General features: G+C 48.9%; 1 protein-coding gene across 1 annotated transcript in view; it reads right to left on the bottom strand.

Moving 5' to 3' along the window:
• LRP1 (LDL receptor related protein 1) overlaps positions 1-13,405 on the bottom strand; it is a 491,602-nt gene that overhangs the window by 145,780 nt on the left and 332,417 nt on the right. Inside the window, exons 26-28 of the mRNA XM_015409543.1 lie at positions 9,838-10,083; positions 5,536-5,733; positions 143-347 (exon numbers count right to left, since the gene is read on the bottom strand). Coding sequence (XP_015265029.1) covers positions 143-347; positions 5,536-5,733; positions 9,838-10,083 — 649 coding nt within the window. The remainder of the gene's footprint in view (positions 1-142; positions 348-5,535; positions 5,734-9,837; positions 10,084-13,405) is intronic.

The raw sequence follows: 13,405 nt of genomic DNA, 5'->3' as shown, positions 1-13,405 counted from the left end.
GCTTGCTCACAACTTTATTGCCAGTGGCTCACAAAGTAGAAATTTTGCTCACAAGGAGGGAGAGATTGAGGCTGCTTTTTGAGATCCCTTGGCCCAAAGGGAAGTAACAGTGCACCTCAGCCTCTTCCCTTCAATACCATACCCGTCTCGTGGGTCCAGGGCAATGGCACGGGGATGCTCAATGTCGCCAGCCAGCAGGGTACTCCTCATGGTCCCGTCCAGTTTGGCCACCTCGATCTGGTCCAGGTTGCTTTCGACCCAGTAGATGTTGCCGGCAATCCAGTCTACAGCGAGTCCTTCCGGGGTGGCCAGCCCATACTGGATCACCACCTCAAAGCTAGTCAAGGCTGCGGGGAAGACAACAGGAACAGGTGATGTCTCACCCAGTTAACAGTCTCACCCGGGCAACCTCCATACGAATGGTGAAAGCCAGACTCCACGAACAGCTTCTGGGCCACGCCTACCGAGACCCACGAAGCCTCTTTAAAGGTAAAGTGTACCCTCAAATCGCGACCAACTCAAGGCGACCTGATGAAATTCCACCTCGTGGGGTTTTTCAAGGCAAGAGATGAATAGCGGTCATTTGCCTTCGCCTTCCTCTGCATCACAGCACCAGTTTTCCTTGGTGGTCTCCCAGCCAAGTACTGACCCTGCTTGGCTTCTGAGCTCTGATGAAACCAGGCGAGCCTGGGCTATTAAGGAATCCTAGGATCACAGAGTTGGAAGGGGCCATACAGGCCATCCAGTCCAACCCCCTGCTCAGTGCAGGATCAGCCTAGAGCCTCCCTGACAGGTGTTTGTCCAGCCGCTCCTTAAAGACTGCCAGAGAGGGGGAGCTCACCACCTCCCTAGGCAGCTGATGCCACTGCTGCACAACTCTTCCTGTAAATAAGTTTTCCCTGAGATCCAGCTGGTACCTTCCTGCCCTTCATTTAAGCCCATTATTGCGAGTCCTACCCTCTGCTGCCAACAGAAACAGCTCCCTGCCCTCCTCTAAGTGACAGCCCTTCAGATACTTCAAGAGAGCAACCATGTCCCACCCCCCTCAGCCTCCTCTTCCAGGAGAGCCAGTTTGGTGTAGTGGTTAAGTGTGCAGACTCTAATCTGGGAGAACCGGGTTTGATTCCCCACTCCTCCACTTGCACCTGACCTTGGGTCAGTCACAAGCTCTGGCACAGCTGTCCTTGAAAAAGAGCAGTTTGTGTCAGAGTTCTCTCAGCCCCACCCACCTCACAGGGTGTCTGTTGTGGGGGAGGGTGGAAGGGAAAGGAGTTTGTAAGCCGCTCTGAGTCTCCAAGTGAAGGGCGGGGTATAAATCCAATCTCTTCTTCTTCTTCTTCTTCTTCTCCAGACTGAACATTCCCAAGTCCCTCAGCCTTTCCTTGTAGGGCCTGGTCTCCTATGGGCCCCGATCATCCTCGTCACTCTCCTCTGCACCCGCTTCTGTACTGCTCTTGATGCTGCTATACCGAGCCCCTTGCCTTCCCCACAAATAGCTAATGATTGTTTTGGTGGCTGGTATTTGCTAATATGATAGTGGAACGTGCTGTCAAGTTGCAGCTGACTTATGTTAACCCTGGAGGGTTTTCAAGGCAAGACACAAACAGAGGTGGTTTGCTACTGCCTGCCTCTGCCATGACCCTAGACTTCCTTGCTGGTCTCCCACCAGGGCCAACCCTGCTTAGCTCCCAAGATCTGATGAGATTGGACTAGCATGGGTCATCCAGGTTAGGGCATTTGCTAACACAAATCACACCAAAATCAGCATCCCCTTAGAGCACTCAGTTAAATTGTGCAGGGCACTCCTGGCATCACTGCATGCTGTGAAACTTCATGTCCTACTTCCATAGCTTTCCACAGCACTCAGATCAATAGCTCATAAAGCAGGCACTTAGCTTGGCACAAAGTTGCTTAATGCTACATTTGAACCAGTGCAGCTGAATCAGTTCCACAAAATGTGTAGGAGAATCAACTAAGGCACTCATTTCGGGCATTTGTTCCCCTAGGGCACAATATTAGCTTCTCCTGAGACCAGTACCTTGATTCACTGCTTAGGGGTAGGTGTTAAATGCCCAGATGTAAACAGAACTATAACAGAGGAGGAGGAGGAGGAGGAGATTGGATTTATACCCAGAGCGGCTTACAATCCCTTCCCCTTCCCCTCCCCACAACAGATACCCCATGAGGTAGGTGGGGCTGAGAGAGCTCTCTCAAGAACTGCCCTTGAGAGAACAGCTCTGAGAGAACTTACGACTGACCCAAGGTCATACCAGCAGCTGCATGTGGAGGAGTAGGGAATTAAACCCAGTTGTCCCAGATTAGAGTCCGCGCTCCTAACCACTACACCAAACTGGCTCTCTGAGAGGAAGCAAATGTAATGTGTGCCCAAGTCCTGAGACATTCAACAAGCGAACTGTGATCAAAAAGGGACCAAAGAAAGATAAGATTCGCTTTTGCTCAGGAGGACCTTGGCAGGAGACCATGATCTGGCTCAACCAGCCAGGCCCTAATCCTGACGACAAAGTTATCTCTTCCTTGATACCTACATTGAATGGGTCAGGGTGGCCAGGGCATTTCCTAGCTGCACCCTGCTGCCACCCAGAGACCTCCCGTGCCCCCCCCCCATCTGGAATCACCAATGTTTCCGAGGCCCTTAATCGGGTTAGGCTCAGATTGTTGCCGAGGCAGCTGCCAGGCTGTAATTATCATTAGGGAAGCCGCGGGAACGCTAATTAACTCCCACATAATGATCAACATTTAAAAGAAAGAAGGTATCATTACCAAAGGGACTGAATGCTGCTGCTTAGGATGCAAGAAGAGGAGGGTAGTCAGGGGTGGGCCGATGCTAAGAAGCTTCTCTCCCCCATGGCCCTCCTCATTTCCCTCCCTCCCTCCCAAAAGACTTCCCATTGGCTGTGTGAACCTGATAACTTCAAATGCACCCAACGTCAAGAAGACAGCAGGGAAGACAGACACTCAGAAGGCTAGGATTCCTCTGGGCCTTGTCTAGAGAACACCAAATGGGGTACTGGCCCATATTCTGTCTGATGCTGTTGGATACTTAGGTAAAGGTTTCCCTTGCTCAAAAGCCAGTCAAATATGACTCTAGGGGGCAGTGCTCATCTCAGTTTCCAAGCTGAGGAGACAGCACTGTCTGAAGACATCTCCGTGGTCATGTGGCCGGCATGCCTAAACGCTGAGGCACATGGAATGCTGTTACCTTCCCACCAAAGCGGTACCTATTTATCTACCTGTAATTTCTTGCTTTCGAACTGCTAGGTTGGCAGGAGCCGGGGCCGGAGACGGGAGCTCACTCTGTCACGCAGCACTAGGGTCTTGAACTGCCAAACTACAGACCTTCCAGTCTGCAGCTCAGCGTCTTAACCTCTGAGCCACCGCAGCCCCTGTTGGATACTTAGGGGCGAACAGATGTAATGAAATTGTAAGGAACTGAACGGGGTTGTAAGAAGACGGCTGGATAAGGGACAGGAACAGTACCCTCAGCTTATCAACCCTTTCTGGTCTACGTTCCATAGCAAAAGAGGTTGTGTCTGGTGGCATTTTAGGGGGAACTTCCTGTACATGTCTTTGAGATACCCCCCTTTTTGTCGTCATCACAGCTAATCTACAGTGACCCAGTGGGGTTTTCGAGGCAAGAGACCTTCAGAGGCGGTTTGCCATGACCTGCCTCCACGTTGTGACCCTGGTATTGCTTGGCGGTCTCCCTTCCAAATACTGACCAGGGTTGACTCTGCTTAGCTTCCGAGATCTGGCTGGCCTGGGATAACCAGGTCAGGGCAAGATACCATTTAGGTGGGGTAAACAGGTAGTTTTTGACTGTCAGTTCTGAAGGATTTAAGGATATAGACATCGGGCGTCGCTTTCAGAGAGGGTTTCCAGTTAGAAATAACCCTACCTTTGCACCATATATTTAGTAACACTCGTCTGCCTTGTTTGACGATAATGTCTCATTGAGTTGGATTGAAACGGAAGCCCTGCTGCGCCTCAAGTTAACCGGCTGCCTATTACTGAGCACAGATTAGAAATGCTAATCTAATCATCCCCCCAGAGCATTTGTTCTTCGCCACTGGGGCTCAGCCTATTACCTATTTATTTATTTAACTTCGAGAGCACTCCAAGAACCTGCCTGTCGTAAGACAGACCACATGCCTCGAAATCGGCTTTTAGCGCCAGGGGGCTGATAGGACTCTTTGTCTTCTCTCTTCTCTTGCTTTTTAAAACCCTGACCCTTACGAGCCAGACTTTTAGGAGCACAAACAACCTCTTATTTTTCGCTCAGGGCACTGGGTTGTAGGTCTGTGATGCACGGAAGGCAGATGCTGCTGACATCTATCTATTAGGTCCTCGTGCACCAACTATATGGTCTTCAGGCTGCCACCTACTGATTGTTCCCCCACTTAAGTTGGCCCATTCCTTTGCCATCATAGCTCCCACTCTGCAAAACAGGCTCCCTGAGGAGGTTAGGGGAGAGCTGTGGTTAGAATACCTCAGAAAGCACTGCAAGACCATTTTATTCAGTTTGGTGTGGTAGTTAGGAGCACAGACTCTAGTCTTTGATTCCCCACTCCTCCACATGCAGCTGCTGGTGTAACCTTGGGTCAGTCACAAGTTCTCTCAGAGCTGTTCTCTCAAGAGCTCTCTCAGCCCCACCTACCTCACAGCAGGGTGTCTGTTGTGGGGAGGGGAAGGGAAAGGAGTTTGTAAGCTGCTCTAAGACTCCTTCGGGTAGTGAAGGGCAGGGTACAAATCCAATCTCTTCTTCTTTTGTATTCGCCAGTGCTTTTCGCCGAGTCTAAACTGCAGGCATCTTTTTTGGCTCTGCTGCAGAATGACCCTGGATTTACGTGGTGGTCTCCCAGTGCTAACCAGAGTCGACCCTGCTTAGGTTCCGAGATCTGATGAAATCAGGTTAGTCTGGGCTAGGGGTGGCCAAACTGAAGCTCGGGAGCCACATGCGACTCTATTACACATATTGTGTGGCTCCCGGCAGGGTGGCTGGGGAAGCTAAATATCATTAGCAAACAAATGTCACTGGACAAATAAACATCATTATCAATATCTGCTTTTACCGCTTTTGTTATTATTTTTGGCAGTCTCATTTAATGTTCACAGAAAGCAAATCTGTATATTTCCCAGTAAAAACGGGTAATATTTGTTCATGTCTTGCGGCTCTCAAACATCTGATGTTTATTCTCCGTGGCTCTCACGTTAAGCAAGTTTGGCCACCCCTGGTCTGGGCCATCCTGGGGTACGGCTGCAAGTATTTACATGTCACATGTAATTTACCTTATGTGATCCTGATTGAAATGTTTGCCCTTAGAATTTAAGTGGAAACTGATATCGTTGGGGAATAATTGCCGTCTCTCTTCTTGGATGCTCATAGCAGCAAGGGAACAAGGAAGAACCAAGCAGGAGCACTCCCTCTTCAGGCGCTAGCAAACCCCCCCAAAGAGCACAGAGAAACTCAGCATGGCTCCTTTTTATCCCACCACTGTGGCCATCCCGAATGCTCACCACCGTTCTCGTGGAGCTTCCCCCGATATATCTTGTCCTCCACCACATCGGTCCAGTAGAGGGAGCTCTGATTGAGATGGAAGTCCAAAGCGATGGTGTTCCGCAAGCCCGGCACCAAGACACTGTAATCTCCCTTGTGCAGGTCGATACGCCGGATCTCGTGGCGGTTGGAGAAGATGATGAAAGGCTTAAAGGGGTCTGAAAGGAAGAAAGAGGTTTGCATTACTGTTCCTCCGCAACCACCGTTTCACGGGTCTTCGAGCACAAAGCCGTGTCCTGACAGCAATCTTATACGTTTCAAAAAAAGTAATACAAGAAAGGGCTTTTACTTCCAGTCTTATAGCCTGCTTCTCGTTCCAGCCGTGGGATTTGCCTTGCTCTGCTCAGCCCGCTTACACACCAAACCTTAATATGACCAAAGCGCAAGGCCCCCCATGCTGACCATGAAAGAAGCACGGTCAGGCCCAAATGCAGACAAAGCAGAGGATTCCTCAGGTATGTAGAACGACACAACTTTGTAAACGCCCGCAGGGTATGCTCATTGTCTAAGTTAGGTATTGCCCTCCCGATGCGACTGCTGAAGTACTTTTATTAGCTGACAATACCAAAGCTCCGAAGAGCTTTTACTTTGGCCAGAAAGAATTCTCTTCCGTCGGGAGTCTTGGAGGGCAGATATAAAAGAGTGCCATATACGAATAGAACACGTAGATGCTCATCTGATAAAGTTGACACTACAGAGCATATGATTACGGAGTGTCCTATATTTAATGAGTTGAGGGCCAATTTTAATTATTCCTTTACTCCAAATGATGGAATGGTCTGAGGAGGCACCTGATAGTACGAGGGCACAGGTGACGGGGTTATTATCAGATACAAATGATTCTGTGACTCTGTCTGCGGCAAAAGTTTTAGGGACAATAATTAAACAGCAGCAGAAGAATATTAAGCAAGGCGTTATTTTATTTTATTGTTTTATTTTCTGCTCAAGGTTATAGCTGTATGAGCAGAGAGAGAGAGACAGACAGACGTTGTAAATGAAGACCATCCCTTCCCCTGGGCAATGGTGTAATAAGGACTGAGAGCATTCCAAAACGCAAAGAATGTGGAGAATTGGTTAAAGGAGAAAAAAGGGAGGAGATGGTGACATTAGCTTAGTCAAATCCGATAGCTTATAGAACTCTGGAGGGTTAGGCGGGGAAGCAAAATTTCCAAACTACTGACGCCCCCTTCTTCATCGCAAGCCCCCCCACACTTGTTGTTGCCGTTATGTAGTTTAATAATTGCTATGTTGAAATTGTCCATGAGCTTGCTTTCCTTTCCCCAGTTCACATTCCTGGTCTTGTATGAATGTTGCTTCCCACAGTCAACTGACCAGAACCCTAACTTGGTGGGCCTCATTCTCCAGCATGAGAAAAAGAAATGGCTCGCTGCAAATGACGAGCACGCCTCCTTTTAAAAATCTGCCCCCTGCCCCAATTCTAGTCCTCCCTGGGGCACTGGGAACAGAGCAGGCTTTCTGGTGCCTGCCAACTGCAGCCCTGTGGAATGAGGGCAAGTCCCTAAAGGACAGGAACACGGCTGTATTTCTTGGTTGCTGGGAAGCGCTAACTTCGCTGTGTCTCTCCCCATCACTTTTTATTCTCCGTTTTCCATTTAGTTCCTCAAAAAGAGGAGGGAAAAAGCCTTGGCTAGATCTGATAGCCTTCTTGCATGTACAGCAGGTATGAAAGGTCCAAAGCAGCATTGTTAAGAGGAATTCTCTTAATTCCTTTTTACCCAGTGTCTCCCTGACACCAACCGTCTGTTTCTTTTCCTCTTTTTAGGAACCTGGAGTCTGTTCTGAATCAATTCTGTTTTGCTCCAAGAGAAGTCCAAAGAGGAGAGGGGGCAGGAGGGGAGGCTCTGCAAAAATTTCACTCTGCAGATGCACAAAGGCGGGCAATGTCTTCCCAAGCTTTCCTCTCCTCCTGCTAGAGCACCACCCCTGCAGTGTGCAACATCAACAAACAAATATCCCTCTGAGGACTGAAGTTACAAAGGGGTGCAAAGAGGTGTGACAGAAAACTACAACAGAGAAATACAAGGGGAACGAAAGAGTAATTCATCTTTGGAAAGAAAAAGAGAGTCAGAGGAATCCGTGTCTATGTCTTTTTTTTTATTTTAAGGAGGATTTCAGAAAAATAAATTCCATTTCCTCTAAACGATGCTCCTCCTAGGCCACACCTAGGGATGCCAGTCTCCAGGTGGAACCTGGGGGGATCCCCTGGAATTGCAGCTCATTTTCATAGTACAGAGGATCAGTTCCCCTGGAGAAAATGGATGCTTTGGAGGGCGGCCTCTGTGGCATTGCACCCCACTGAACTCCCCGTCCTCCCCAGGCTCCACCCACAGATCTCCAGGAGTTTCCCAACCTGGAGCTGGCAACCCTAGCCACACTCCATCCACCCCGATCCGACAGTCCTTTTTTTGTTCACGGAAGCCTGATGAGGCAGATAATATGCTTGAGGTGAATACTGCTGCAAAGGGCCAGGCCGGGTCTGCCACATGGGCAGGACAGGGACAAAAGCAGAAAAGTGGCCGAGAGAGCAACGCTAAATGGTGGTGAGCATCATACTGTGGTCTTCTACCCTCCCTGCTCCTGAAACAGCCACTTAAGGTGGGAGAGGACTCTTTAGGCTGGAGGAACTTCCAGCCTAGGCGCATGCCAGGCAGTGTTCCCTCTAAGCTGAGTTAGTGTGAGGCAGCTCACAGTATTTTAGCCTCCGGTTCACAGATTTTTGTCTTAGCTCAGGGAGGATGGCTCCAGAGCAAACTAATTTATGCAGTAGCCAAACTGCTCACTCACAACGTTAATGCCAGAAGCTCACAAAGTAAGATTTTTGCTCACAAGACTCCACGGCTTAGAGGGAGCATTGACTTGCCAGGAAGTTTTGCCTAGCATATATTTGGGGGAAAGGAGCTCTATTTTACAAGGGATTCACTCTGCACCCACAAAAAAATAATGGCATATCTTTCGTAGTTTTTTTCAAAACAGAACAACAGAGCGTGAACGCAACAAACAGGTATTCATCATCCGGCTACACTAGCCAGAGAGCCAGGATGAACTGCCCTCTGCTGATCAGAGAACACCTGGGTTTATTCTCGTGCAGTGCATGAAATGGCTCAGAATTCACCCATACTTACTAAAACACACTTGATCCACAGAGTGGTGATCTTAAATTCTCAAAGCACGGGACCCACTCAGCTGAAGCATGACCGGAAGTCATGGGTTATGTAACAGAAAGAGGGGGAGTTTAGACTTTGCCAGTGTCAAGAGGATTATGGGCAGCACTCCAAATGGGACCTGGAAGACTATCCAAGCACGAGGAGATGTACTGGAGCGAAGATGAGGGTGAGAGCTGCGGAGGAATCCTTTGTACTACTGAGCAATCTCAACGTACTGTCATATTTCAAGAGGCATGCAAACAGAGGCAGGAAACACAGAGCCCTCACCCTCCATGCAGCAGGCCCTCCCAAAAAGAAATCCAAAAAATAAAAAGGCAGTTATCTGGGGTCTTGCAGCACAGGAAGAGGGGCTCTATAACCCAACTGGGGGTCCTGACCCATGGGATGAAGACAATTGCCACAGAGTTATTAGACTTGAGGGTCTGGTGCCGATTGTTCCTGGACTTGATTTCAAGACTCCAATCCATTCAAAGAGAAGAAGAAGAGAGAAGAGATTGGATTTATACCCCGCCCTTCACTACCCAAGGGAGTCTCAGAGTGGCTCACAAACTCCTTTTTCCCTTCCCCTCCCCACAATAGACACCCTGTGAGGTAGGTGGGCCCAGGGCTATTTTTGGGCAGGAACGCACAGGAACGGAGTTCTGGCTGGCTCCCAAGTTGGCCACGCCCAGCAGGAACCCCATTAGCATAATAGGCCACACCCAACAGCAGAAACTCATTAGGATTGGCTACATTAGGGGTGTGTGGCCTAACATGCAAAGGAGTTCCTGCTACAAAAAAAGGCCCTGGGTTTTGACAACAAACAAGGTAAACAGAATAAGAAGCAAAAGGTGGGTGTGGCTGGATGACCACACTTCTGGTAACATGGGGGGTGCGGCCTAATGTGTAATGAGCTGTGCTGTCAGGGGTGTGGCCCAATAGGCTAATGAGTTCCTGCTCTTGGGTGTGGCCTATTATGCTAATGAGTTCCTGCTGGGCTTTTTCTACAAAAAGAGCCCTGGGTGGGCCTGAGGGAGCTCTTGACAGAAGCTGCTCTTTTTCTGGCTCTCTTATGTGCCAGCCTCCTCCCATACTCACCCATGCTGCGGCAGCTCTCGCCGTCAGGCTCCAGCATCCACCCCTCGTAGCAGGAGCACTTCACGTTGTACTTGTCCTGCTCGCACTTCTGGCTGCACTTGAGGTGCTTGGCGCAGTAGCTCTGGATCTGGCAGGTCTTGTTGTCGGCGCCCAGCTCCATGCCCAAAGGACAAGAACACGCGATGCCCTCGCCCGGTGCCACCGTGCAGTTGTGACTGCAGCCCCCGTTGTTCAGAGAACACAGGTCTGTGGGGGATGAGAGACACCACAGAGAGTCAGTGGTGGGAATCTAGCTCAAGCTGTACACAGTTGCTGCTTCAGGGAAGCAATTAGACCCCGAGACCTGAGGTTCCGGCCCACTGTTAACCAGCAGAACTTGCTACCGCTCTAGAAGCATGGGTGTCTGAACTCCCGGCATGAGCACCTTCCACCCATTTAATTATATGATTCACAGCTGGTGGTCTAATAATCAGCCGTGAACCGCCACCAGAATGATTGATTTTGTGCAGGTTAGGTTTCAACCTCACTTCCCCACCGGTGGATAATACATTAACAACACAGAAATGAAAATGGTAATCAATAAAACAAAAAACAAACAAACCCAGGGTTACACTTACCTGCAACTGATGTTTATCGAGGTCTTCTGTGCAGTCCCTGTGCACGTGCAGGCCAGCTGTGGCAAAAAGAGATCTTCTCGTGGTAGGCCTGTCCGTGCACAGTCCCCAAGGTGGGACTGCACAGAAGATGAACTACCCACAGCAAAAAGCCACAGGACCATTTCCAAAGCACAACACAAGCCCCGAATCAATTTGTTCAGCAGCTATTCCAAAAGGGCATAAGAGCAGTCTTCGTTTTTCTCCTGGAGGTGAAGCTCAAGCCTCCTGGTGTGATTCTTTGGACACGCCACTAACTGGCAGCCACAGTCCGGAAGGTTCTAGTCTTAAATAAATGCTACCTGCCACAGTTCAGACGGCCGAAGCACACCCAACAGGGAACAAACACTTCAGATGACTGCTGCACTTATTAGTTGTATGAAGGGCTCTAGAAAGAAGTTTAGAGACTGTGATAAAAGGTGATCTTTGTTTCTAGATTAAAAACCTTTATCCTGCATATCCAGGTACCTCAGAGATGGTTAGAAACCCCACTAAACGCTAAATAATATTTTAACCCACTGAATATCTTCGGGACCGTCTCTCCCCATGTGTGCCTCGCAAAGCGTTGTGCTCAAGTGACCAACACCTCCTGGTTGTTCCCAGCCCCAAGGATGTCTGGTTAGCCTCGACTAGGGTCAGGGCCTTTTCTGCCCTGGCCCCAGCCTGGTGGAACGGGCTCCCACTTGAGACCAGGGCCCTGCGGGATCTGTTACAATTCCACGGGGCCTGTAAAACGGAGCTGTTCCGACGGGCTTTCAGATGAGGCGACGGACATCCAACTCTGTCCTGGCCTCCCCTGCTGACCATGCGGGCTCATTAGTAGCCCAAACTGAGTATCTTTATTGAAGTGTTCCTACTCTATTGTTTTCTTGTTGTTTTGAATTGATAAGGATATTGTTTTAACAGCTTAATTTGTATATTGTCATAGTTGACTCCTTTGCGACTGTGACCCACCCTGAGACGGCTTGCAGGGAGGGCGAGATAAAAATCAAGCCAAATATAAATAAATAAATATTCCACACAGAGATCTGAAAGCCTATTTAAACGGATAGATCTTACATTGATTTCTAAAGAGTTGCAGAGCGAAGGCATCTGGTTCTGAACAATCAAGGGAAGCCCACCTAACAAGCTGTGTTTCTTTCCTCCAGTGATCACACCTCATAAACAGAGGAGTGGGGCCTCTAAATCTTAATGAGGCTCATTTGGAAAGTGAAAGAATGTAAGAACAGAAAGTATGAAGTTGGTCCCTGAAACATGTAAGGTCTGAGCTGATGTAAAGTTTGACAGGTGACATTTTTTTAAAAAGTGACATTTTTAACCAAATACTTCGTACAATGAAAGAGACACTTTCATTTATTCCCAAAGAAACTGGTGCAGGTGCTTAAAGGTAAAGGTTTCCCTTGCTCGAAAGCCAGTCGAATCTGACTCTAGGGATGCGGTGCTCATCTCTGTTTCCAAGCCGAAGAGCCAGCGCTGTCCGAAGACATTTCCGTGGTCATGTGGCCTGCGTGACTAAACACCAAGGTGCACAGAATGCTGTTCCCTTCCCACCGAAGTGGTCCCTATTTATCTACTTGCAATTTCTTGCTTTCGAACTGATTGGTTGGCAGGAGCTGGAACTAGAGACAGGAGCTCACTCCGTCATACCGTGCACTCGGGTCTCGAACTGCTGAACTACCGACCTTCCACAGCCTGCAGTTCAGCGTCTTAGCCACTTGAGCAGGTGCTTAGGTCAGGCTAAAAAAAACATCTATATCTAATGCTTTAAGGTATAGATCAAAAATCCACATTGTGGGGGCATGTACAGATTGCGGGGGTGATTTTTCTACAAACCTGGGGGGACACTCAGATCTGCAGACACTCCAATTTTAAACCCTCCAAAAAGGAGAAACGTTGGCATGTATCCTACCACTCAGCAATATTTGAAGTCTCCCTCAATCCTAAAGAGCCTCTCAACTTGAGTGGCTCTTCCTCTTAAGGCCTGGAGAGAGGCTTCATATTTTGCTGAAAGGAGTGGCAAGATACAGACCAATGTCCATGGAAGTATACCCATCAGAACTAAACCAAAATGGCCAACAAGATCTTGTGAAACCTCAACAGCGACTTGACCAGAGCAAGCTGATAATGGGGAGGGGAGAGAGGCTTGAAGGAGAAAAGATGTTCCTATGCATTTTCTACTGAAAGCCCCTCCCCCCCACCAGTCAGGTGACTGAGGAGGGGATTGGGCTTTCTGCTAGAAGTGCAGATCCCTTATCCCCTGGTGGCATAAAGGTAAAGGTTTCCCTTGCTCGAAAGCCAGTCGAATCCGACTCCAGGGGTGCGGTGCTCATCTCCATTTCCAAGCCGAAGAGCCAGAGCTGTCCAAAGACGTTTCCATGGTCAGGTGGCCAGCATGACTAGACGCCAAGGCACACGGAACACTGTTACCTTCCACCGAAGCGGTACCTATTTATCTACTTGCAGTTTCTTGCTTTTGAACTGCTAGGTTGGCAGGAGCTGGGACCAGAGACGGGAGCTCACTCCGTCATGCGACACTTGGGTCTCGAACTGCTGAACTACCAACCAGGGAGGGGAAGGATGGAATAACCACCCCTCCATGAGTCCTCAGGGTCTCTCTTCTTCTATCCTCTAACTCAGAAATCCCCTAGTTCCTAATATGATGTTACTGATGGTGCACAGAGCATTTCTTTCACCACTGAGTCAACAACATTCTCAAAGGCAGCCATATTCATAGTTATTTCAGATATTCAAGGGCATATTCTCACGGGCGGGGAGAGATTTCATTGCCGTGCCAAGGTGCATTTTGGCTCAAATACAGTTCTGTGTATTTCAGGCCTCCCATCCCATGGACACTGCATGAATATGAGCAATATGATCTGATAAGCTCACAAAGCAACACAGTGAAGATGAGCAAA

The sequence above is a fragment of the Gekko japonicus genome, unplaced genomic scaffold, assembly GCF_001447785.1.
Source record: "Gekko japonicus isolate JY-2015 unplaced genomic scaffold, Gekko_japonicus_V1.1 scaffold1353, whole genome shotgun sequence".
In the NCBI taxonomy this organism is placed as follows: domain Eukaryota; kingdom Metazoa; phylum Chordata; class Lepidosauria; order Squamata; family Gekkonidae; genus Gekko; species Gekko japonicus.
The sequence above is the reverse complement of the archived record's forward strand: the minus strand, read 5'-3'. Positions and strand labels throughout refer to the sequence as shown.